At 44.7% G+C, this 27522-nt stretch overlaps 1 protein-coding gene across 1 annotated transcript in view; it reads left to right on the forward strand.

Annotated features, from left to right (window-relative positions):
- The first annotated feature begins 4221 nt into the window (after positions 1-4221).
- TSFM (Ts translation elongation factor, mitochondrial) overlaps positions 4222-27522 on the forward strand; it is a 107231-nt gene continuing 83930 nt past the window's right edge. The window contains exon 1 of the mRNA XM_069653358.1: positions 4222-4414. Coding sequence (XP_069509459.1) covers positions 4349-4414 — 66 coding nt within the window. The 5' untranslated portion in view covers positions 4222-4348. The remainder of the gene's footprint in view (positions 4415-27522) is intronic.

Genomic DNA, 27522 nt, shown 5'->3' on the forward strand with positions numbered 1-27522 from the left:
CCTGCCTTAGGCAAAAGCTTTTGTAATCTCTGTTAACTAGCGGGTGGAAGTATTCCTGCAAAGTTTCTATAGCCACACTGTACGAGTTGTCACGGGCCGCAAAGTCTTGAAGATTTGGTGTACCTCGCTGCCCATGTAGAACAGGAGCATGGTCCTCAGAGCTGTGTCATCGGTTTCCTTGGTGGTGGCGAAGTACATTTCTTTTTTTTTTTACTTTATTTATTGAGCTTGACATAACAATAGAAGAGCGAGCACTACATAATAGTTGGTAATAACATCATTGACATAAACAGTAGGTATGCGGTATCAGCAATCAGACAAAGGGACCATCCCACCCAACAATATCTGAACCCCACATACAATACAAGAATTAATGCCCTAGTTCAGGTGGGAATGTTGGTAGGAGAAGCCGACGCAGATGATCCATCCTCGTCGTTGGCTGAAATAGAGGCAATGTAAGAGCGGAACGGGGACCAGATATTCCTGGGTTTGGACATCAAAGGTTGCTGGACCGCCCAAGCCTTCTCTCTGTCAGAGGCCCAGGTCATGGCAATGAGCCACTGTGAATGTACAGGTGCCCGGGGTCGGAGTCAGCATAGCAATATACAGCGTGCTGCGAGGAGCATGCAGAGCCCCGCCAATTTTTGGGAATCATGACCAAGACCAGGGAATTCATGAAAGAGCCACTTTAACGGGTATGGGGTGATATCGCGGTCAAGGATATCAGACATAGTGGAGCAGATCTCCACCCAGAATTGTGCCAGGCTAGGGCAGGACCAAATCATATGTATATATGCTGCATCCTCGGATCCGCACCTGGGGCACTTGGGGGGGGGGGAGTGGTCCTGTGACATGCAGTGCAGTCTAATTGGGGTATAGTGAAATCTGTGTAAGATTTTGAACTGAATTAGTTTAAAACGGGAATTAAATGAAACATTGTGGGTGCGAGCACACATACGATTCCAGCATTGATCCGTCATATCGATCTCCAGGTCCCTTGCCCATGAGCGTTTGAGTTTGTCAAACAGAGGAGTAGCTCTGGACTGTAATAAAGCGTACTTTCTGGATAGCTTCCCTCTGGAAGCAGTAGTATTCAGGATTTCAGCAAGTATATGATATGATATGATATGGCATTTGTAACGCGTCTAAACACAAGTGTTTCAAGGCGCGACGAGGCAGGGGGGGGACAAGGGGAGAACAGACAACGATCCTACTAGGCCAGGTGTCATTCAGATCGCGCAAGTGCAAGGGTAGGGGGACTGGGAAAAGTGCAAGGGGAAGGGGGAGAGGGGAAGTGCAGTACATGGTTAGTAGAATACAAAATAAGTAATAGGGGCAGCTGGTGGCAAGTGCAAGGAGAGTGCAGTACATGGTTAGTAGAATACAAGATAAATAATAGGGCCAGCTGGTGGCAAGTGCAAGGTAAGTGCCGGGAGAAGGGGCTGTAGGATACAGAGACAGTCCCGTAGTGCAGGTAGGCAGTGCAGGGAAGAGTGGCAGGGCCAAGGACCGAGATCGGTGAGTGGCCAGTTGCAGATTCAGTGCAGGTTCAGTGATTTTAGCAGGGGAGAGAGGGAGAGAAAGCGGAGGCAAAGAGGAGGGTTTTGAGGTGCTTCCGGAACTGGAGATGGTTCTCCTCAAGTTTCAGGGAGGCAGGAAGGCTGTTCCAGAGGGAGGCCCCTGCTGCGGAGAGAGATCTACCCCCAGCTCGTTGCTTCTCCAAGCAACGAGCTGGGCCTGAGGTAGTTGGAGGTGGATGAGCGAAGAGCTCGAGAAGGAAGATATTTAGGAAGAGAGAGTTGAAGGTATTTTGGCCCAAGGCCCCAGAAGGCCTTGTGGACAATGCAGAGAGTTTTGAACTTAATCCTCGCGGCCACTGGGAGCCAGTGTAGCGATTTCAGTCCTGGAGAGATACCGTCCCTGGGCTTGAGGCCAAGGACAAGTCTTGCAGTCCTGTTCTGGATGAGTTGCAAAGGGCGGAGAGTGGAGGCAGGAAGATTTAGATAGAGGCTGTTACAGTAGTCCAGCTTCGAGAGTACCAGGGCTCTGGAGACAGTGAGCTTCTGGGGGAAGGAGAGGAAAGGAAGGATAAAGGAAGGATACCTCTGAGGAGGTGTAGCTGGTAGTGTGACTTCTTAGAGACGTCAGATATGTGAGGAGAGAAAGAGAGTGTGGAGTCGAAGATGACCCCGAGGCCATCAGGAGGTATAGTGGGAAAATTTGGAAAATTCCCCTTTAGAAATTGGCAGAGGCCTGAGTATTGAAGCCAAACTGATGGTTTCTGCTGTAAGGCTTCTGGTAGATCCGTCCATTCTAGGAACTTACCTTGATCGAAGACATTTTGAATAGTTTCAAAACCTGCAGTAGCCCAATGGCGCACTACCGACGGGGGGTATACAAGGGGCTCCCGGGAGGAAGTTCCATAGAGGTAAGCTGCTGTGAAAGGGACGAGATACGCTGAGCAAATTCCATATTTTAGTCAGAGCCAAGAATGTGGTGCCTACAGGATCCAGTGGGTTACGTTTAAGACAAGGGGGGGGAAAGAACCAAGGAGCGGATATCCCGTTCCTCGACCGCAAGACGCTCAAGCCTAACATGTGGGGGAGGATTTGTGATGGTGAACCAGTGTGATGCGAATTGTGCCTGTGCGACCAACCAGTATCTCCCAAAGTTGGGGGCTCTAAAGCCGCCGCCTTCCATGGGATTGGTCAATGTGTCGAGTTTAAGGCGGACTGCACCGGAGAGCCATAGGAATGTGTGGATTTTGCATTGTAGTGATTGGAAAAATTGGAGGGAGGTCAAGGAGCCGATAAAGAAGTTGGGGAGCATGATCATTTTTAAAAGACCGACTTAGCCAGCTAGGAAGATTGGGATTTTTGCCCAGACATTTCCTGTAAAGCGTTTTTAAATATTTCTGATAGACTCAAACACTAAATCGGATTGGTGGGTGACCACTACCCCAAGATAGGTGATTTTGGTTTGTGACCAGGTGACCCCCATAGGGTCGGGGAGGGGGAAGCGTGGCATCCGTAAGTGTAAAGAGAGTTCATTTGGAACAGTTGACCTTGAGTCCCGATATTTGTCCAAAGTAGATAACGTCTTCCAGGATCGGGGCCAGGTTGTGTGCTTGTGACGAATCAAAAGTAAAGCGTCATCAGCATATAAGGAAATAATGTCCGGCGCCCCTGATAATCTCAGACCCCGGTGTGAATGGGTCAGTCGCCATTATCCACATTCAACAACCCCTCTAAATTAGTTCCATCCAACTCCCCTTCCTTAAGCCCATCCAATCCCTCATTCATTAGTCCCATCCGGTAACCCACCTTCATGAGACTCATCCGATCCTCCCTCTTCAATGGCTTCCTTAATTTGCCGCCTCCAATCCCATTAATAATTAGCCCATCCAACCTTTTCATGAGACCACACTAAACCCTCTTAATAGTCCTTATCTGACCCCATTTCATAATCCTCCCCCATCCAACCGCCTCTACTTTTGCCCACTTTGGGCAGCCTTTCAATTAGACCCGTTCCATACCTCCTCTTCATTAGTCTTATCTGATCTTCCCTCTTGAATCGTCCCATCTCAACCTCTCACTTAAATTGCCAATTCCGATACCCTCTTTAATCACTCCACCTGAAGCCCCTCCATGTTACCCACAGCTGTCTCCCAATAGCCTCATCGGTGCCCGTCTTGACTAGTGTGGTCTGATCCTCTTTTTCATTAGCCCCATCCGACCCCCATCCTATCTTTCCACATTAGCCCCATTCAACACACCATCTTTATTAGACTCATCCGATCACCATCTTCAATTGCCCCACCCAACCCCCCTCTAAATAAATGTCCATTTGACCCTATATAAATTACCTCTATCCATCTATGTCGTAAGACCCCACCAGAACCCTCTTAATATCCCCCATTAATCAGACCTTCTTTAATAACCCTAACCACCTTCAACAGAGCCTCCCTCAAATGACCCTTTAAATTAGACCACACCCAACTCACTTCTTCATTAGGCCCGATCCCATCCCTCTCTAACCCCACACACCTAATCATTGTCAGGAATCAACTTCAGTATTTTCTTTTCTAACTCTCTCGGCATTGTCCCTTCAAACTCATATCAGCGAAAATATGAGCAAATTCCCCAAACACTTTCCAGGCTTCTCAGTCGTCCACACAGTTCTAATGTATTTCATTAAAACTTTGTGTAGTCGTCCAGATCCATGAAGAACGCGCATACAAGCCCCTTCCCGGCCACTCACGAGAAAGTGCACTAAAGATAGTTCACGTCTCGAGCTACATCGAACGTAACGTGATGAGGGTAACGCGTTGCTAAGGTCCTTTACTCGAATGGGAACTAGCAGCCGCCACCTTTTTGCAATGGCAGCGTCCGTACGCCGGGTGTTGTTTCTGAAGGTGAGTAAAGTCTCCTTTCACGTTTGGCCTGAGGTTCGTGGCGCTTTTTATTCCCTGGCCTTCTGGAAACGTGTCCCTTTTGCCCCACCTTCTGACGTCGTTTATTCAATGAAACTGCACAGACGTGGTAGGCTAGGCGAAAATTCAATTTGCATAATTTTTTTTTTTAGGTCTGACTAGTGGTGCTCGTATGGTCAAATAGACTGGGTTGCTAGGTAAATCATTTTCTTGATCTTACACCTCTAGTTTATTGTAACTAACTCGTTTTTAGTGGTGCTATTAGTATTCACATCATTCATAAGATGCACGACTGTATTAAACAACGTTGAAGAACATGTAACTGACAGATGTATAACCCAGGAGAGAGACCTTAAAGGCATCTCCTTTTGGTCCATTTTAAGTGGGAGGTGGTCATCTACTCCTGACGTGAGCTAGACATCTAGGAATTGCAGACCATCCCAACCCTCTCCTAAGGTTTTTTAATGTAATATCTTAATGTTAAAGGATATTTGTACCGTGCACTATCACCACCGGAGTGGTCCCCTGGCGGCTCTGAAAAATGGAAGGGGGCGGGTGAGTTAGTGGGAATAAGCTGGAAAAGTGCAAGAGAGCAGTGATGTGCTGTTGGCAGCCTCAGCCCGATGGGTCTGTTGACTGGACTTGGGGTGTTTTACAGTCGGTAGTCGTGTGTGGTTTGTTTGTTGTTGCAGTGTAGTGAAATTTGTGCGGATCGTTGTGTTGTAGGCTTGTGGTTGTGTTTGGTTAGAGTTTGAGAGGTGTATGCAGAGGAGTGAATTTGTTAGTGGATCGGTTAATTGGCATTGCTGTCTTTGCAGTTATGTCTAGGTGTGATGCTTGCTATCATTCAGGATTCCCCCTAAGTGTGGCGTATGCTAACATTCACAATGCTCTCTAGATGCGATGCAGGCCAATCTTCACAGTTCTTTCTAGGTGTGGCACTAGTTAGCATTGGCAAGTAAGTTGGTGTGTAATGCAATGCAACATTTATAGTCCAGCCATGAATAGCTTTAAGCTGGTGGTCACTAATTTCTCTAAGTATGCATGGTGTAAGTCTATGGCAGTCTAGGTTATGGAAAGGTAAGGTAGAGTGGCGGGGGCTTTCTCGAGTAGAGTAATTGCTGTACACCCCACCCATGCCACACTTACAGTTTTGTTGGTGTCTGTTGACTGATGGCTTCCCCTGCTGACACGTGCAGACATATCTTGAAGCTGCCAATGTAGCAGCCGACCCTTTGCCTTGGGGTCCTTCGCCACGGGGGCTGCCCTGGAAAGGTCAGAAATGACCAGAGGGATGTACGAATCGGGGGATGTGGGCGGGTTGGAGGGGGATGGTGGGACTGGGAAAAGGCCAGACACAAAGGACTACACCCCGCGACTGCACCCTCTGGATGCAGCCCAGCACAGAAAAACAGGCTCAGAAGCTACAAAAACACTAGACAGACACACCAGATTGGCACACAGTGCTCACCAAAAAATATATGTATGTAACTGTTATGTAGCACTTTCGATATGTTAGTCATGAGTTCCTATTACCTGTATTACCATTGATTGAGCCACAAAACCCCCATCAATACTGCTTTTGTCCCCCGTATGTCCCCCCGTCTCTCAACCAATCGACTATGGCACCGGGGGGGGGGCACTACCCCAGTTGTGTCTGCCTTCAGGGGCATACTCGCCTTCATCCTCGGTGAGGCTGGTCTAAACCCCAAGCTTGCCCCTGCATGTATTACTTTTAGTTTATCGAAGCTCCTAGCGTTTGGCCACCTCCTGCTCCAGATAAGGGGGCATGAGCCACGATAGATTAAAGGCTTTGTCAACTCAACCAGTAAACAAACTTGTGATCTTCAGCATGCACTTTCTGCAATACCCACATCAACCAACAGAGGTACCCTACACAATTTATTTATCTGTTCTAGGGATAGGTAAAAAAAAAACAGTTCGACACATGTGAAAGAGTTGAACAAAAAAAGCAATGCATGAGAAGCTTTAATAAGCACAACTATTGCATAGCTCTGAGATGGCTTCCGTGCAGTTTAATCCCAGTGTAACTGCTTTAGGATCCAATAAGTCATGCACAAATCGGTCTTGATCCAGGCACTAATGGGAGCAGTCCAGTACGATGTACTAGCCATGTCCCGTCTAGCTGGGATTAAAAGCATCCCCAGATCTGTTTCGTTTTTTGGGAATGCTCTGATTAATTACCAGTAGGCTTCATTACTCCTAGTCTTCGTCGTCACAGTACTTAAATATGAGGCCCTGCCGCTCCACAGAAACGCCCGTCCTTTTATTTTTCTTCCTGGAGGTAGAATGCCTCCTATTTACCCATAATCCTCAGTTAAAATGTCCAAGTCAGATCATTGGATCCGCCACACCAAGGGTGGGTATGCAGGCGGGTAGGGTCGGAAGTACTCTCACAAGAAAGATTAGGACCTAATGAAGATTGTTATCTTGTGAATATTGAGTTTGAATCCTGCTGCGTCCTAACATTTTCCCTGGGGTAACTGTGATTTTACGATTGATATTTATGATATTATGTGCTTTAACATATTCCCTGGAGTCTCCTCTGTCACATAATCTCTTTAAGAAGTTTGCATTCTTGTACAAATATGTCATTGACAGTGCAATTTCTCCTAGCTCTATAAAATACACCTGAAGGTATATTATTAACGGTAGAATATTTATGGCAACTAGTTGAAGATAAGGTGGAATTTGGTTCAGTTGGCTTTCTGTAAGTCCTAGTTTCCAATTTGCCATCCTCTTTATAGATCTGTAAATCCAATAAGTCAATGTCTGCATCATCACTGTGCCCAATCATTTCAATAACAAAGGAATTGGCGTTCAAATAACTTAAATTCTATAAAGCGCTGTTCTGAGACACACACCAGATCACAATCACCTCATCTATATTCTGGTGAAGCTTCAATGTTACAAGCAGCTACCTCTTGCCTTCATTTCTGAAACGTCACACTTAAGGACTGCTGTGAGAATGAGATATCTCATGTCACCACTTCCCTTCTAATCACTCCCCTAGCATGCAAGTGGTAACCCCACATCACAATTACCTAAAAATGTATGGATATGAATGCAGGTGCTAACAGTGAAATTACTTCTCATGGTCATGCTAATCCCTATGGCAATTCTTACCCAGTTCTTGCCCTCCCCACCCAAAACACCTCCTCACTGGAACTCTTTGAGCTAGCTTTAAACATGCCTTGCCATAAAACGTTGCCCTCAATGTGCCTGCAAGTGTTTCCTCAAAGGAGTCTTCTGAGAATTCATGACTTCATTGGAGTTGTAAACACGTAACTGGTGTAATAAAAATGTCTTAATCAGGTCTGCCTTTGGCCAATCAATTTAAAAACACCCTGTGTGTCTTTCACTGAAGTTCTTTTAAAAAATAAGCATTGGCAAAGCCAAACGTTTTGGATTGTGTATAAGTATTAGGCATTTACCAGGCACTGCTATTTGCTCAGGTACTCAAACCATTTTGCACTGGCACTAACAATGGCCAGCTAATACCAATACAAAAGTGTCTTTCACGTGCCTACACGAATGCCCAAACTGTTAGCATTGCCAGTGCTCTTTTTGCTTTACCCTTGATGCACAGGGCTATGCATCAAGTTTAAAGCAAACATACTAGTTGGCTAAATTGACCCACATTGAATGTAGGCCAATCTAGCCAGTAATAACACTTATGGTACACAGTCAGCCTGGATATACTTTCTGTGGCATGGCATTTTTACTGGCTTGGAGTCCGTACATGGTAATAATGGCATATATTGATGCAGCCTGCATCTCGCATGGAAAGGTGGCATGCAATGTATTGGAAAATGTTCCTATGCACAATTTGTGATTTGCAACTATTGTGAATTTCCATGTGCTTCCGTACAAAACCAATTGCAAACTGTATAGATTTCTCCCCAATTTTGAAAAGAAAGTGCTGTAAAATGCATACTTTTAACCCAATGTTTCAAACATTTTCTTGGGAGTGAGAACCCCCCTCAAGCAACCCTTGTTTGGTTTGGGCTCCCTCACTGTGCTCTGTTGATCCTGCCTAATTGGCACAAACATTTAAGCCTCTTAAGTTGAGAAATGTACCAGCCTCCACTGTACATCATTTGTCACTATGTATGATGTGTTTTAATGTGCACACGGGGGCAGGGTGCTCCTTAATGATATGATATGGCATTTATAACATGCCTGTACACAAGTGTTTCTTGGTGCGACTAGGGAAGGAGGGAGAAACAAGAGTAGGACAAAACACAGGTCTTACTAGGCCTTGTGCCATTCAGATTGCGCAAGAGTAGGAAAGGGGCGAGGGGAGAAGAGCAGAGGGTGGGGTAGGATGCAGAAGTGCAGTAACAAAGGAGAAGCAAGAGTGCAGCCAACGGATGGCAAGTGTGGGTACTCATAAGTGCAGCCAATGGGTGGAGAATAAGAGCAAGAGCGGGGACTGTAGGGTTACAGATACAGACCACAAGTGCAGGGGAGCCAAGAGGCAGTGCGGGATTGCAACAGGACAGGCTGGGACCTGGGCCCGAATTCAGAGCTTGACCAGGTGACCAGTGCGTGGATCAGGCAGGTGATCAGCAAGGGAGAGGAAGAGAGAAGGCAGAAGCAAAGAGACAGGTCTTGAGGTGCTATCGGAACCGGAGATGGTTTTCCTCAAGTTTCAGCGAGGCAGGGAGGCTGTTTCCAGAGGGAGGCCCCAGCCGAAGAAGGAGATCTGCCCTCAACTCTTTGCTTGGAAAAGTGACTGACCCTCAGAGAATTGGAGGTGGCGCAGTGAGTTCATGCCATTTTATATATATTTATTCATATGATAAAAAAGTTAGCCTGTCATGAACCTTTCTTCAGTAGAGAAATCTAACTCTGCCGTAGTTGATTTGGAGTTGTAGTAATAAACCATGTTTGGCATCCTGCACACAAACTCAAGGGTAGATTTCTTGAGTCTCCTGTTTGCGGATGTGCCGCCGCTGGCCGAGTGCAAATAATTGTAAGGGAGCCTCACCAAATGTTTTGCCCCGGGCCTCACCACATCTTCTGACATCCCTGTCTATATTGGTCAAAATAGACCCAAAGATGAGCGAACTGGCCTCCTCAGAATCGTCAATGAACAATAAGGGAAAACTCTTCAGGGACTCATTCATTAAAAACATGGTGAAATTTGCCAATACATACGCCGCCATAGATAAGGCCCAGGCATCGCTGAAACAAGTATTTGGACAGAAGGATTAAGGTAGGGTTGGTAGAGGAAGGGGCAGATTGGCCAACTGCTACACTACATACAGGTCCAACTACAGCGGCAGAGGAAACTGGAGAGACCAGGAAGAGCGCAGCTCCAACCCCTTCTTTCAGTAGAGAGGAAGAGGTAGAGGCTGGCGAGGAAACGGCAGAGGCCAGCAAACTAACGCAGGTGAGACTAAAGTAAAGTGTGCCTGAAGACCCAGTGAAACCTGAAATCCCAGTAATAGGGGGGATGACAGCACTGTTCTTAAAACAGTGTACTCAATTATCACGGGTTGCTTGGATAGAACAGACAGTACAGGGATTCTGACTAGAATTCTATCAGAACCCTGTACAAATCACATACCCGAGACCTATAAAGTTCAGCGAAGAAGACCGAAACGTACTAAACAAAGACATTTTAGATCTAGACTAGAAAGAAGCCATCACGCAGGTGACAGAACTAACACCAGGTTTCATGAGCAATATGTTCTCAGTAAAAGGAAAGAGGAAACCGGGAACTGTCATAAGCTTCAGAGAATTAAATGCATTCATTGTATACAGACATTTAAAGATGCAAGGAATCCATCTGTTGAAGCATCTTGCAGGCGGGAGATTGGCTAGTGAGGATAGACCTCACAGACACCTACCACTGCAAAAAACACCAGAGATTCCTACAATTCTGGTAGGGAGGTTAGACGTGGGAATTTACATGCCTCCTTTTTGGGCTAGCGTCAGTATCCTGGGCCAACGGTAGTCGGCCACCTGAGCGAGCAGGGCATCCGACTGATGGCATACCTAGAGGATTTCCTTATGGGTCAGGAGAAGGAAAGGCTGGAACAACAGGCAGAAGTTACCCTCCTACTACTGAACCTGGGATTTTTAATAAACTGGGAGGAATCCCAATTTGCACAATCCAAATGATAGAGTTTCTAGGATTTGTGATGGACACTAGAAAGGCCACACTCGGCTTACCTATAGCGAGTGAACTTAATCAAGAAAGAGCTCAGGAAAATCTTGGCGAGGGATAAACTATCACTGAGAGAGCTTGCCAGACTGGTAGTGAGACTGCCTGAATGGATGAGGCTAATCTTCCCAGGGTCACTACACTACAGTGCTCTACAGCGCCTAAAAATCCAACAACTACGGAGAGGTCTGTCATACTAACAGAGGTTACCGATAGCAGCACAAATGCGAAAATAGAACTTCAATGGTAGTTCTGTGATATGGAGGGTTGGAATGGGAGAGCGATATTCGTCTCATCCCCGGACCTCATCGTAGAGTCGGATGCCAGCTGTTGAGGCTGGAGGGCCCGTTGCGGAGAAATGACAAAGGGAGGCAGTTGGTCAGAGAAGGAGCTAGAACTGCATATCAACTGCCTGCAGCTGATGGCGGGCTCATTTGCTGTGAGTTGTGGCGGTTCCATGTGTTAATATCTCCGCAAAAACATTGCCATATTTTTTCAGCGATATTAAGGAATGGAACCTGCGAGGGACACCCCTACATTATTTTTAAAGGAGCGGGGGACACCTCACTCCCAAAATCCCCCAAAAATATTGCCTATGGCCGTTCCAGACGACCATATATACAGCGATATTTTTGGTGGGGATAATATGTAGTGATACCGGTGTTGGCCCCAGGACAGAGTGAACTGTTGCATCCTTTTGAGAACTGACAATGTGTCGGCAGTTCGATACATAGAATGCTAGCAGAACTGGCAAAAGATTTTTGGCACATGTGTCTACGGAAATGAATCAGTGTAACAGCAGAATATATTCCTGGACTGCAGAACTCGAATTCGAGACACTTGAAGGATGCCAGTGACTGGCAACTGGACAGAGAGGCATTTCAGACGTTGATGGTAATGAGGGGGCCCATGCAGAACAGGTCTATTCTCATACAGGCTGACCACTCAGTTGGATCTATTTCATTATTTATTTTTTAAGTAATTTGTTTACTTTTTCAGCTTGAGACCAGACCCAGTGGCGTATGCGACAGATGCACTGGAAGAGCCAAGTGTGGTTCCCGAAACTTTTGGAATTGTCCATAGAATAACCATTACTACTCCACCCAAGTCATTTGGCACTTTCAGGGGTCACTTTTTACATTAACAGAAGAACTAAAACAAGCATCGGGACAGTCACGTATGCGACTTTCCCGGACCAACCTAGATTATGTCCGGTCCGCTGTCTGAAGGAATACAACAGAACGACAAGTGAACTAAGACTGATAGGGGTGACACAATTGTCCATTGCAATTAGGAAACAGTTCAAGGCGGTGACAGCAGCATCTCTTGCTAGATGGGTCAAATGGTGCATGACTGAAGCAGGAATTGACATTGGGGGTTATGGGGTCCGTTCAAACAGAGGAGCAATGGCATCAAAAGCCTTTAATGCAGGAGCTAGTTTAGAGGAAATCCTTAAAACAGCAGACTGGTCTAAACCAATAGATTATATGTCTACATTGGTGGTAAGTAAGCTTTGAACTAGCATAATCCGAGCCTCCGGTTTTGACATAGAATACTGATTTTACGGTCTGGCTCAAGTCTGAGGGGGGGCAGGGAGGCTGTTTCAAAGGGAGGCACCCACGAGTAGACAGACCTGCCCCCTTCCCCCCTCCTATTTTGCTTGGAGAAGCGTTTGACACCTTTATCGGCCTCCTTGATAACTATGCTTGTCTGGGAAAGCTGTGCTTAAAGACACATTTTCCCCTTTGGTAAGATTATGCTATATCCTATTTGGCTTGGCATATCTCTTATCAATTTGTTGATGGATTTCCATTGCTAGAGCCTTGTGAAAGGTCTCAATCGCGCTCTGCTGAAGATTGTGGTGTTGTGGTGTAAATTTGGATTGCGGTTTTAGCTCTTTAATTTCCAGATTCATAGGATAGACTCCTAGTCATTACATATCTGCTCTTGATTGGTAGTTCTATTCTGTTCTAAAGAAAGTAGCAGATGTGTAATTTCTATATTGGAAATGGTTAAGTCACGTTTAGACATGAGTGTTTCTGGGGGTTTAAAGGTTCTAACCTTGAAGACTTTCTAAGTTTTAGCTTTCTTGTAAACCAAAGAGATTCATTTGAAAATTCATGAAATTAGTCCCTACTTCCGGTGCAAACGAGAGCTCCTTATTAGGCACTGATAATTCAGTATCTGTAAGCATTCTATTTGAAAGATTAATTACTAGGTTCGTACTGGGCCCTTTGTCTCCTGGAGCCTGACTTTGTCACTCTTCTTGCTGTCTTGTTCTTCGTCTAGCCCCTCCTCCTCTTGCCTATGATAGTATTTTTCGTGTTGTCCTTTGTTCTAAGGGTACCTGAAACCTGATATGTTTGACCGTCGCTCTCTGATTTACTCTCCTGTATCATTTGTTTTCTTCTAAAAAAAACGTTCTCAGGCTGGTGGCTCCCTGTGTCCCTGAATCCTTACTAGTTGACTGTATTGATGTGTCATGTGTCACATTACTCCAGAGTACTGTCTTATAGGAATTCTTCAAGGGAACCAATTGGTCTGGAGAATCAAAAGTAGCCCGTGGTTGAGCTAACCAGGCTATTCTAGCGAAATAGCTCACAGCAATATCAAATCCTGTGCAGAGTTTTTGTAAGTGGCATGACTTGAGGAGAACCTCTGATAAGATCATACGTATTAGAGAAAGGCTAGCAACAGGTAAAACAAGTTGTATAAGGAACAAAATAAGTATACAGCAGCTGTTGTCCACAGAAAGTGGGTCAAAGAAGTTGCAAATTATTTAGTGGCAGGGGGTAAACATTTAAATTGCAAGCTACTTGCCAACCACAAAGTCACTTACCATCTCAATTATGTACATATACACAGCACACCATTTCTTACTTGCCAAGGGTCAAATATCACTAGCCATTGGCTAGTGGCGAGTACAAGTATTGCACCCTGTTAGTGGTGTAGAAACACTGGCACAAGACCCAAGTAGTAATATGCTAATGCATAGCAGTGGAAATTTCTTATCCATGTAGAAATATGCTGGAGGAAGCATTTTTGATGGAGATAAGTTGCGAGTTTGGGTGTGAGCATAGTGTAAATCGTGTCCAATCCACAAGTCGATTTTAAACCAGTTTGTAGCAGCTGCTTTGGTACTTGGTAGATCAACACATTACTCTAACTTGTGGTAAGGCATTATGTGTTTAATCCAACAATTTACCTACCATGGCCAGTATGTGGCGCCATTCAATATTTTCAGTACTTCCTGTTGCCTTTTATAGGCATCTCAATGCAAAAAATGCTTTTTTAAAACAGTTGTTTTGGGCATGGCAACATTGATGAAAGTTGGCAAGATCAGTTGAATGGTAAATGTTATGAATGAGAAGTGGGAGTGGTTGTGATTCAAGTGGAACATTTTTATTTTTTACTCACCTGCTATAAATGCTGTAGACATCCAAAATGGCATTACAGCTCACTGCGCCCTCACTTCACAACTGCAGGAACACCAGACTGCTGCCATTAGTGCATCCCCTCTCTAGGTATTGCGCTCAGTAGTTCCAGCTTTATGTGCAGCAAGCGCATGGCCATGCTAACTTGCTTATTCCTCTGGTAGCCTAGTGTAGGTGATGCTATGGTATCTCATGAGATGGCGTGTTGTGGAACAAAGAACTACATGTCCTTGTTTGTTCCCGGCTTCCACTGGTGGACAGAGTTGCCCTGTTACATGTTGTCTTTCTCATTCCAAGGTGGCCATCAACTTTTTTGGTAAGATGGGCTTTTCTACTATAAAAGATATTCAATGAGAGAAATGTTGTGTTGCATGCATCTGAACTGCTTCCTGAGCCAATATGCTTGCCATTTCCTTTGTTGGTTGGTTTACTTAGTCTTACTGTTTTTATCTACCCTTGTTTCTTTCTACCAGCTCCTTCCTGACCATCCTGTTTTCTCTACTCTAGTGTCTTCTGCCTGGCCTCTTGCAGATCCTCGGTATTCATGTTTTGTCATCAAGCTGGTCCATTCTGCTTACTAGTAAACAGCACCTCATGAGGTTTTTAACCTCCTGTAGCCTACATATAGCAAATTCGTTTGGCCTACTGACCCTTTATGACCGATTATTGATCAGTGCTCCAGATACGATCTTGTGGTAGGAGTATTTTACTCCCTATTTTTAAACTTTGAGAGTAAATGCAATTTCATATGAGTAATATTAGTTTTTTTATAATGTGAAATCTAGCCCACACATCCAAAAGGTTAAAACTGCATGGCATTGTACGGCAGCGGTCCACATGACAGAATATCATGTTTCTTTTAAATTAACAGATAAATCAGTGTGCAGTAGAATAAGCGCCCCCTCACACCCTCTCGTAAAATGGAGCAGATGAGCACTAACACTGAGGTTCCCCTTTATGCAACGAATAGGTACAAAAGCGCATGAACTTAAAATGCTTCGCTCACCTGGAACATCTTGCCAGGTCATCTTGAGTAGGAGTTGATCAGGCATTCCTCACACAAACGGAAAATGTGAATTTGGGCACCAACGATGCAAACTGTCCACATGTAGAACAGGTTGATTGGATCCATGCAAGTTAAACAGGGGTTGGAGATACTTACACAGAGAACAGGTAAGGAATGGGTTTATAGAACAGCTGCAACACAGGCTTCAGGAGTGCACAAACCCCTCCTACTATAGAGCAGGTATACCAGGGACCTCCGTATAACATTCTTTCCTCGCATGTAACATGAATGTCATGGGTCTCAACAGTACAAGATTACGACAGAGCAGTCTGTCACAAGCATAGAGGTTCCACTCGCATAGAGAAGAAACTGCATGGGACGGAGCAGTGAAAGCACCCCCAACCTGAACAGGTAAACAAAGGGCATCAGAAATGCAAACTACACTAGCATAGAATGGGAACAGCATAGGCATTAGCAGTCCAAACTCCCCTCACAAAGAACTTGGGGCTAAGGGATCCAAGCTCTCCTCACAGAGACAAGTAATAGCATAACCGCAGTGGAAGCACCACCCAGATAGAACAGGAACAGTTAATTGCCTCTGCAGTGCAAGCTCCTCACAGATGGAACAAGCGCCTAGATGCCTCAGGGCTTGGTGCACTATATGAATGTACAAGTAAATAAATAAATGGAACCAATATAAATTGAATAGCGACTAGTTCAAATGCACTAAATCTGCTTCCGGAATCAGAATCCACATAGTAGACGTTTTAGTAAACGTCAATTGGAAGAAATTAACCCTTGGAACAACAAATGATTTGTGTACCATTTACCTGCAAATACAGCCGGTTCACTTCCTAAAGCATGTTGCAGAAGGGGATGTTAATAATGCAGGAGGATGACACTCAATATGCCTTTTGTTTTTCCTCTACAATGATCTGCACGTTCGGTCTCTTCTGTGTATATATTTTAGTCGGTCCCAAACAAACCTTGCCACTTGTACAGTAAAGCAAACATGACTTGTATTATGTGTTTTGAGGTTTGAAAGCAGAATTGTCTGTTGATGATTAATGAAAGCCCATGTTTACTGGAACGGTTAGTGCTTAATGGTATGCCAGTTGTGATGAATCGTGGGATTCAGTCACTTCTCCCCAGAGGGGAGCCTTTTCTTGTGAGGCTAGTGAGGTGAGGCTGCTACGCAGTAATCCCCCCTAGGGGTTGCGGCATGCAGACCTCACAGGGAGAGACTTCCCTCTGGGGGGACAAGGACCCGCTGTTCTGCGAAGGACCTTCTAGAGCCCTCACTTTTGGAACAACAGTAACTTCAGAGACATCCATCAAACCAAGCCAGTGTTTGGTATTGTGAAGATCCAAACTGAGGAACAATATAGTTAAAATACTGTGAAGAAGAATGCGGAGTGAATGTGGATTAACTTGGTGGTTGGAACCAACACTACTGTGATGAAGAAGAATTAACAAATAAGGAAGAGTGCTCCACTAAATGGAGAAACTGACTATAATTGTATTATCCTGTTACCTTGCTCCCCTGGCGAGTTCTGCAGGTAACATTGCCTATTTCCAACTGCTCCATCTCGTTGTAACTGTGTTCGCCTATGAAGCTGGGTACCCCCCCCCCCCATGGTCACCTGTGTTGCCCCCTCCCCATGGTCGCCTGTGTGCCCCCTACCATTTTCTTTCATGATCAAAACATATGGTTATCTGATAGACTGTAATTCTTTACCTGCTTCCTTTGGTTTAAAGCCCCCCCCGTAATGAGGTGTGGCTTGTGTATTCCTGTAATGCAACTAAGTAATCTTGTAACTCAAAGTAAGTATTCTTGTAATGTAATTAAGTCCTTGCAATGTAACTAAGAAACTATTATTTTAACAGTGCCACAATGCCACAATGCCTGAGGGCTGCTGTGCGCCTTATGCAAAATATTATGCAAAATAAATAAATAATCCTCTGCTGTGGAGAACCAACCTATCATAAAAAGGTATGATGCTACTGTCAGTGAGAAGTGAGAAACCTGGGAGTTTCAAATTAGTTGTGTCGGGAGTGCTTGGGAAGACCGGGAGATCCTCCATAGAGAGGAAGCCACAAGTTGCAGTGGGCAAGAAGCACTGAGGAAGCCGAAAGCAGATGATGGAGGGGGAAGAAACCCCAGGGGATCTAACCAATCGAGGGTGGTGGCTTGCCCCAGGAGAGGTGGGCTCTTCAGCCTGGCAACAATGCCAAGACTGCTGGAGCACTGGTGCCGCGGAGAAGACACCAAAGGTGTCAGAGCAAGAACCAAAGCTTCCCTGACTACAAGGGGAGTCCCTATCCTGCGAGCAGACACAGTGATGCCAACCCGCGGGCACCAAGGTAACTGGGACGGCGGGAGACCCGAGAGGGAACACTGGGATGAAGAGTACCATCAGCCTACTTGTCCCAGTGAGTGGCCCGAAAATAAGAAGAGTAAGAAACACTCAGGGACGCAGCCTAATCGTCCCAGTGAGTGGCTGGAGATTTAAAAAAAAACCTTTTTTTTTTTTTTTTTTTTTTAAATATAACGCTAGCTCACTTGAGGGCATCAAAGCACTGTAATAACAGTTGATATTATTACCCACTGCATGGTACTCAATTTATTGACCTCGGGAAGATGAAGGGTTGAGTTGGCCCTGCCGTGATTCGAACGTGCATCAGCAGGCTAGGCACAGATGTCAGAAACGAGCGCTCAGCTCACAGTGCTGTCTGAACGGCTTTTTAAGAATGCCATTTTATATATATTTATTCATATGATAAAAAAGTTAGCCTGTCATGAACCTTTCTTCAGTAGAGAAATCTAACTCTGCCGTAGTTGATTTGGAGTTGTAGTAATAAACCATGTTTGGCATCCTGCACACAAACTCAAGGGTAGATTTCTTGAGTCTCCTGTTTGCGGATGTGCCGCCGCTGGCCGAGTGCAAATAATTGTAAGGGAGCCTCACCAAATGTTTTGCCCCGGGCCTCACCACATCTTCTGACATCCCTGTCTATATTGGTCAAAATAGACCCAAAGATGAGCGAACTGGCCTCCTCAGAATCGTCAATGAACAATAAGGGAAAACTCTTCAGGGACTCATTCATTAAAAACATGGTGAAATTTGCCAATACATACGCCGCCATAGATAAGGCCCAGGCATCGCTGAAACAAGTATTTGGACAGAAGGATTAAGGTAGGGTTGGTAGAGGAAGGGGCAGATTGGCCAACTGCTACACTACATACAGGTCCAACTACAGCGGCAGAGGAAACTGGAGAGACCAGGAAGAGCGCAGCTCCAACCCCTTCTTTCAGTAGAGAGGAAGAGGTAGAGGCTGGCGAGGAAACGGCAGAGGCCAGCAAACTAACGCAGGTGAGACTAAAGTAAAGTGTGCCTGAAGACCCAGTGAAACCTGAAATCCCAGTAATAGGGGGGATGACAGCACTGTTCTTAAAACAGTGTACTCAATTATCACGGGTTGCTTGGATAGAACAGACAGTACAGGGATTCTGACTAGAATTCTATCAGAACCCTGTACAAATCACATACCCGAGACCTATAAAGTTCAGCGAAGAAGACCGAAACGTACTAAACAAAGACATTTTAGATCTAGACTAGAAAGAAGCCATCACGCAGGTGACAGAACTAACACCAGGTTTCATGAGCAATATGTTCTTAGTAAAAGGAAAGAGGAAACCGGGAACTGTCATAAGCTTCAGAGAATTAAATGCATTCATTGTATACAGACATTTAAAGATGCAAGGAATCCATCTGTTGAAGCATCTTGCAGGCGGGAGATTGGCTAGTGAGGATAGACCTCACAGACACCTACCACTGCAAAAAACACCAGAGATTCCTACAATTCTGGTAGGGAGGTTAGACGTGGGAATTTACATGCCTCCTTTTTGGGCTAGCGTCAGTATCCTGGGCCAACGGTAGTCGGCCACCTGAGCGAGCAGGGCATCCGACTGATGGCATACCTAGAGGATTTCCTTATGGGTCAGGAGAAGGAAAGGCTGGAACAACAGGCAGAAGTTACCCCCCTACTACTGAACCTGGGATTTTTAATAAACTGGGAGGAATCCCAATTTGCACAATCCAAATGATAGAGTTTCTAGGATTTGTGATGGACACTAGAAAGGCCACACTCGGCTTACCTATAGCGAGTGAACTTAATCAAGAAAGAGCTCAGGAAAATCTTGGCGAGGGATAAACTATCACTGAGAGAGCTTGCCAGACTGGTAGTGAGACTGCCTGAATGGATGAGGCTAATCTTCCCAGGGTCACTACACTACAGTGCTCTACAGCGCCTAAAAATCCAACAACTACGGAGAGGTCTGTCATACTAACAGAGGTTACCGATAGCAGCACAAATGCGAAAATAGAACTTCAATGGTAGTTCTGTGATATGGAGGGTTGGAATGGGAGAGCGATATTCGTCTCATCCCCGGACCTCATCGTAGAGTCGGATGCCAGCTGTTGAGGCTGGAGGGCCCGTTGCGGAGAAATGACAAAGGGAGGCAGTTGGTCAGAGAAGGAGCTAGAACTGCATATCAACTGCCTGCAGCTGATGGCGGGCTCATTTGCTGTGAGTTGTGGCGGTTCCATGTGTTAATATCTCCGCAAAAACATTGCCATATTTTTGCAGCGATATTAAGGAATGGAACCTGCGAGGGACACCCCTACATTATTTTTAAAGGAGCGGGGGACACCTCACTCCCAAAATCCCCCAAAAATATTGCCTATGGCCGTTCCAGACGACCATATATACAGCGATATTTTTGGTGGGGATAATATGTAGTGATACCGGTGTTGGCCCCAGGACAGAGTGAACTGTTGCATCCTTTTGAGAACTGACAATGTGTCGGCAGTTCGATACATAGAATGCTAGCAGAACTGGCAAAAGATTTTTGGCACATGTGTCTACGGAAATGAATCAGTGTAACAGCAGAATATATTCCTGGACTGCAGAACTCGAATTCGAGACACTTGAAGGATGCCAGTGACTGGCAACTGGACAGAGAGGCATTTCAGACGTTGATGGTAATGAGGGGGCCCATGCAGAACAGGTCTATTCTCATACAGGCTGACCACTCAGTTGGATCTATTTCATTATTTATTTTTTAAGTAATTTGTTTACTTTTTCAGCTTGAGACCAGACCCAGTGGCGTATGCGACAGATGCACTGGAAGAGCCAAGTGTGGTTCCCGAAACTTTTGGAATTGTCCATAGAATAACCATTACTACTCCACCCAAGTCATTTGGCACTTTCAGGGGTCACTTTTTACATTAACAGAAGAACTAAAACAAGCATCGGGACAGTCACGTATGCGACTTTCCCGGACCAACCTAGATTATGTCCGGTCCGCTGTCTGAAGGAATACAACAGAACGACAAGTGAACTAAGACTGATAGGGGTGACACAATTGTCCATTGCAATTAGGAAACAGTTCAAGGCGGTGACAGCAGCATCTCTTGCTAGATGGGTCAAATGGTGCATGACTGAAGCAGGAATTGACATTGGGGGTTATGGGGTCCGTTCAAACAGAGGAGCAATGGCATCAAAAGCCTTTAATGCAGGAGCTAGTTTAGAGGAAATCCTTAAAACAGCAGACTGGTCTAAACCAATAGATTATATGTCTACATTGGTGGTAAGTAAGCTTTGAACTAGCATAATCCGAGCCTCCGGTTTTGACATAGAATACTGATTTTACGGTCTGGCTCAAGTCTGAGGGGGGGCAGGGAGGCTGTTTCAAAGGGAGGCACCCACGAGTAGACAGACCTGCCCCCTTCCCCCCCCTATTTTGCTTGGAGAAGCGTTTGACACCTTTATCGGCCTCCTTGATAACTATGCTTGTCTGGGAAAGCTGTGCTTAAAGACACATTTTCCCCTTTGGTAAGATTATGCTATATCCTATTTGGCTTGGCATATCTCTTATCAATTTGTTGATGGATTTCCATTGCTAGAGCCTTGTGAAAGGTCTCAATCGCGCTCTGCTGAAGATTGTGGTGTTGTGGTGTAAATTTGGATTGCGGTTTTAGCTCTTTAATTTCCAGATTCATAGGATAGACTCCTAGTCATTACATATCTGCTCTTGATTGGTAGTTCTATTCTGTTCTAAAGAAAGTAGCAGATGTGTAATTTCTATATTGGAAATGGTTAAGTCACGTTTAGACATGAGTGTTTCTGGGGGTTTAAAGGTTCTAACCTTGAAGACTTTCTAAGTTTTAGCTTTCTTGTAAACCAAAGAGATTCATTTGAAAATTCATGAAATTAGTCCCTACTTCCGGTGCAAACGAGAGCTCCTTATTAGGCACTGATAATTCAGTATCTGTAAGCATTCTATTTGAAAGATTAATTACTAGGTTCGTACTGGGCCCTTTGTCTCCTGGAGCCTGACTTTGTCACTCTTCTTGCTGTCTTGTTCTTCGTCTAGCCCCTCCTCCTCTCGCCTATGATAGTATTTTTCGTGTTGTCCTTTGTTCTAAGGGTACCTGAAACCTGATATGTTTGACCGTCGCTCTCTGATTTACTCTCCTGTATCATTTGTTTTCTTCTAAAAAAAACGTTCTCAGGCTGGTGGCTCCCTGTGTCCCTGAATCCTTACTAGTTGACTGTATTGATGTGTCATGTGTCACATTACTCCAGAGTACTGTCTTATAGGAATTCTTCAAGGGAACCAATTGGTCTGGAGAATCAAAAGTAGCCCGTGGTTGAGCTAACCAGGCTATTCTAGCGAAATAGCTCACAGCAATATCAAATCCTGTGCAGAGTTTTTGTAAGTGGCATGACTTGAGGAGAACCTCTGATAAGATCATACGTATTAGAGAAAGGCTAGCAACAGGTAAAACAAGTTGTATAAGGAACAAAATAAGTATACAGCAGCTGTTGTCCACAGAAAGTGGGTCAAAGAAGTTGCAAATTATTTAGTGGCAGGGGGTAAACATTTAAATTGCAAGCTACTTGCCAACCACAAAGTCACTTACCATCTCAATTATGTACATATACACAGCACACCATTTCTTACTTGCCAAGGGTCAAATATCACTAGCCATTGGCTAGTGGCGAGTACAAGTATTGCACCCTGTTAGTGGTGTAGAAACACTGGCACAAGACCCAAGTAGTAATATGCTAATGCATAGCAGTGGAAATTTCTTATCCATGTAGAAATATGCTGGAGGAAGCATTTTTGATGGAGATAAGTTGCGAGTTTGGGTGTGAGCATAGTGTAAATCGTGTCCAATCCACAAGTCGATTTTAAACCAGTTTGTAGCAGCTGCTTTGGTACTTGGTAGATCAACACATTACTCTAACTTGTGGTAAGGCATTATGTGTTTAATCCAACAATTTACCTACCATGGCCAGTATGTGGCGCCATTCAATATTTTCAGTACTTCCTGTTGCCTTTTATAGGCATCTCAATGCAAAAAATGCTTTTTTAAAACAGTTGTTTTGGGCATGGCAACATTGATGAAAGTTGGCAAGATCAGTTGAATGGTAAATGTTATGAATGAGAAGTGGGAGTGGTTGTGATTCAAGTGGAACATTTTTATTTTTTACTCACCTGCTATAAATGCTGTAGACATCCAAAATGGCATTACAGCTCACTGCGCCCTCACTTCACAACTGCAGGAACACCAGACTGCTGCCATTAGTGCATCCCCTCTCTAGGTATTGCGCTCAGTAGTTCCAGCTTTATGTGCAGCAAGCGCATGGCCATGCTAACTTGCTTATTCCTCTGGTAGCCTAGTGTAGGTGATGCTATGGTATCTCATGAGATGGCGTGTTGTGGAACAAAGAACTACATGTCCTTGTTTGTTCCCGGCTTCCACTGGTGGACAGAGTTGCCCTGTTACATGTTGTCTTTCTCATTCCAAGGTGGCCATCAACTTTTTTGGTAAGATGGGCTTTTCTACTATAAAAGATATTCAATGAGAGAAATGTTGTGTTGCATGCATCTGAACTGCTTCCTGAGCCAATATGCTTGCCATTTCCTTTGTTGGTTGGTTTACTTAGTCTTACTGTTTTTATCTACCCTTGTTTCTTTCTACCAGCTCCTTCCTGACCATCCTGTTTTCTCTACTCTAGTGTCTTCTGCCTGGCCTCTTGCAGATCCTCGGTATTCATGTTTTGTCATCAAGCTGGTCCATTCTGCTTACTAGTAAACAGCACCTCATGAGGTTTTTAACCTCCTGTAGCCTACATATAGCAAATTCGTTTGGCCTACTGACCCTTTATGACCGATTATTGATCAGTGCTCCAGATACGATCTTGTGGTAGGAGTATTTTACTCCCTATTTTTAAACTTTGAGAGTAAATGCAATTTCATATGAGTAATATTAGTTTTTTTATAATGTGAAATCTAGCCCACACATCCAAAAGGTTAAAACTGCATGGCATTGTACGGCAGCGGTCCACATGACAGAATATCATGTTTCTTTTAAATTAACAGATAAATCAGTGTGCAGTAGAATAAGCGCCCCCTCACACCCTCTCGTAAAATGGAGCAGATGAGCACTAACACTGAGGTTCCCCTTTATGCAACGAATAGGTACAAAAGCGCATGAACTTAAAATGCTTCGCTCACCTGGAACATCTTGCCAGGTCATCTTGAGTAGGAGTTGATCAGGCATTCCTCACACAAACGGAAAATGTGAATTTGGGCACCAACGATGCAAACTGTCCACATGTAGAACAGGTTGATTGGATCCATGCAAGTTAAACAGGGGTTGGAGATACTTACACAGAGAACAGGTAAGGAATGGGTTTATAGAACAGCTGCAACACAGGCTTCAGGAGTGCACAAACCCCTCCTACTATAGAGCAGGTATACCAGGGACCTCCGTATAACATTCTTTCCTCGCATGTAACATGAATGTCATGGGTCTCAACAGTACAAGATTACGACAGAGCAGTCTGTCACAAGCATAGAGGTTCCACTCGCATAGAGAAGAAACTGCATGGGACGGAGCAGTGAAAGCACCCCCAACCTGAACAGGTAAACAAAGGGCATCAGAAATGCAAACTACACTAGCATAGAATGGGAACAGCATAGGCATTAGCAGTCCAAACTCCCCTCACAAAGAACTTGGGGCTAAGGGATCCAAGCTCTCCTCACAGAGACAAGTAATAGCATAACCGCAGTGGAAGCACCACCCAGATAGAACAGGAACAGTTAATTGCCTCTGCAGTGCAAGCTCCTCACAGATGGAACAAGCGCCTAGATGCCTCAGGGCTTGGTGCACTATATGAATGTACAAGTAAATAAATAAATGGAACCAATATAAATTGAATAGCGACTAGTTCAAATGCACTAAATCTGCTTCCGGAATCAGAATCCACATAGTAGACGTTTTAGTAAACGTCAATTGGAAGAAATTAACCCTTGGAACAACAAATGATTTGTGTACCATTTACCTGCAAATACAGCCGGTTCACTTCCTAAAGCATGTTGCAGAAGGGGATGTTAATAATGCAGGAGGATGACACTCAATATGCCTTTTGTTTTTCCTCTACAATGATCTGCACGTTCGGTCTCTTCTGTGTATATATTTTAGTCGGTCCCAAACAAACCTTGCCACTTGTACAGTAAAGCAAACATGACTTGTATTATGTGTTTTGAGGTTTGAAAGCAGAATTGTCTGTTGATGATTAATGAAAGCCCATGTTTACTGGAACGGTTAGTGCTTAATGGTATGCCAGTTGTGATGAATCGTGGGATTCAGTCACTTCTCCCCAGAGGGGAGCCTTTTCTTGTGAGGCTAGTGAGGTGAGGCTGCTACGCAGTAATCCCCCCTAGGGGTTGCGGCATGCAGACCTCACAGGGAGAGACTTCCCTCTGGGGGGACAAGGACCCGCTGTTCTGCGAAGGAACTTCTAGAGCCCTCACTTTTGGAACAACAGTAACTTCAGAGACATCCATCAAACCAAGCCAGTGTTTGGTATTGTGAAGATCCAAACTGAGGAACAATATAGTTAAAATACTGTGAAGAAGAATGCGGAGTGAATGTGGATTAACTTGGTGGTTGGAACCAACACTACTGTGATGAAGAAGAATTAACAAATAAGGAAGAGTGCTCCACTAAATGGAGAAACTGACTATAATTGTATTATCCTGTTACCTTGCTCCCCTGGCGAGTTCTGCAGGTAACATTGCCTATTTCCAACTGCTCCATCTCGTTGTAACTGTGTTCGCCTATGAAGCTGGGTACCCCCCCCCCCCCCATGGTCACCTGTGTTGCCCCCTCCCCATGGTCGCCTGTGTGCCCCCTACCATTTTCTTTCATGATCAAAACATATGGTTATCTGATAGACTGTAATTCTTTACCTGCTTCCTTTGGTTTAAAGCCCCCCCCGTAATGAGGTGTGGCTTGTGTATTCCTGTAATGCAACTAAGTAATCTTGTAACTCAAAGTAAGTATTCTTGTAATGTAATTAAGTCCTTGCAATGTAACTAAGAAACTATTATTTTAACAGTGCCACAATGCCACAATGCCTGAGGGCTGCTGTGCGCCTTATGCAAAATATTATGCAAAATAAATAAATAATCCTCTGCTGTGGAGAACCAACCTATCATAAAAAGGTATGATGCTACTGTCAGTGAGAAGTGAGAAACCTGGGAGTTTCAAATTAGTTGTGTCGGGAGTGCTTGGGAAGACCGGGAGATCCTCCATAGAGAGGAAGCCACAAGTTGCAGTGGGCAAGAAGCACTGAGGAAGCCGAAAGCAGATGATGGAGGGGGAAGAAACCCCAGGGGATCTAACCAATCGAGGGTGGTGGCTTGCCCCAGGAGAGGTGGGCTCTTCAGCCTGGCAACAATGCCAAGACTGCTGGAGCACTGGTGCCGCGGAGAAGACACCAAAGGTGTCAGAGCAAGAACCAAAGCTTCCCTGACTACAAGGGGAGTCCCTATCCTGCGAGCAGACACAGTGATGCCAACCCGCGGGCACCAAGGTAACTGGGACGGCGGGAGACCCGAGAGGGAACACTGGGATGAAGAGTACCATCAGCCTACTTGTCCCAGTGAGTGGCCCGAAAATAAGAAGAGTAAGAAACACTCAGGGACGCAGCCTAATCGTCCCAGTGAGTGGCTGGAGATTTAAAAAAAAACCTTTTTTTTTTTTTTTTTTTTTAAATATAACGCTAGCTCACTTGAGGGCATCAAAGCACTGTAATAACAGTTGATATTATTACCCACTGCATGGTACTCAATTTATTGACCTCGGGAAGATGAAGGGTTGAGTTGGCCCTGCCGTGATTCGAACGTGCATCAGCAGGCTAGGCACAGATGTCAGAAACGAGCGCTCAGCTCACAGTGCTGTCTGAACGGCTTTTTAAGAATAGTAAGATACATTTAGGGATTCAATCTACTCATCCCAGTGAAGAGTCAGAAGTTAAGAAGAACGGGAACAAGTACGAAACATTTTACTTCTCTCCGTAATGTAAGAACTGGACAAGAGAATAAGAATAACTATTGGTCTGCTATAATTATCTCAAGGAGAAAGACAGTGAATTGGAGGAGGGGGAATCATAATATTCAATGTCTTCTTAAGGAGTTAAAGAACTACAGAAACTCTGAGAACAAGTAACACAAAAAGAGGTATTCAGTATCCCTAGTAATCTCAGAAGGAGAGACGTTCAGAGATGCTTAGAAAGACATTGTATACATGTTCTCAAAGCCCATACCGCTGAGGAGGAAAAGTCTACAAAGAAAACGAGAAGGGAACCAAAGACTTGGAAATGTCCCTAGAGGAACTAAATAAAGTTAATCCAAGAGATAGCCAAAAAGTATCTCTCAATTGTCTACTAAGACTGAGGAAACCCATCAAGGAGAAGTCATTCTCCTGGTATTATTTTTGTCTTAGTTGTAGGGTAGGGACAGAGTAGCTTAGCTTTGGACAGAGGACAGGCTGTTTACTTTGGACTTCACAAAAGATGACGAGCATCTTAGTTTGGTTAGGCAGGGCGAGTCCTTTGTCACTTATCATTTTAACAAGAATTTCAAGAACATCCAAAAATGTGCACTTGCTCCTAACCATTGGCTAGTGATACATTTAAGTCTTGGCGAGCGGGAAATAGTGTGCAGTATGTATGTGCAGAATTGAGGTGGTGAGTGACTTTTTGATGGCTGGCTAGTAGCTTGCAACTTGATTTTTTTTTGCCCCTGCCTCGGGGCAATAAAAGCGTTTGTCAATTCTTAAAAATATCAAATGGCAAACCATTAAGAGGTAATTCCTTTGCTAAAAAGGTAGGCTTCATGACCACCTTGGACATGAAAGATGCACACTTTTTCATTTTTCCATGCTCCAGGCGCATTGGCAAAATCTGCTCTTCGAGGTCAACCAACACTAGCACTTCATAGTGCTTCCCTTAGGGATATGTTTATATAGCGCTTTACACCAAAGCGCTTTACAGAATAACAGGTACAGTAATTAATGAAGCATAATTAGAA

This window comes from Ambystoma mexicanum, chromosome 3q (genome assembly GCF_040938575.1).
Source record: "Ambystoma mexicanum isolate Mex_15411 chromosome 3q, UKY_AmexF1_1, whole genome shotgun sequence".
NCBI classification, from domain to species: domain Eukaryota; kingdom Metazoa; phylum Chordata; class Amphibia; order Caudata; family Ambystomatidae; genus Ambystoma; species Ambystoma mexicanum.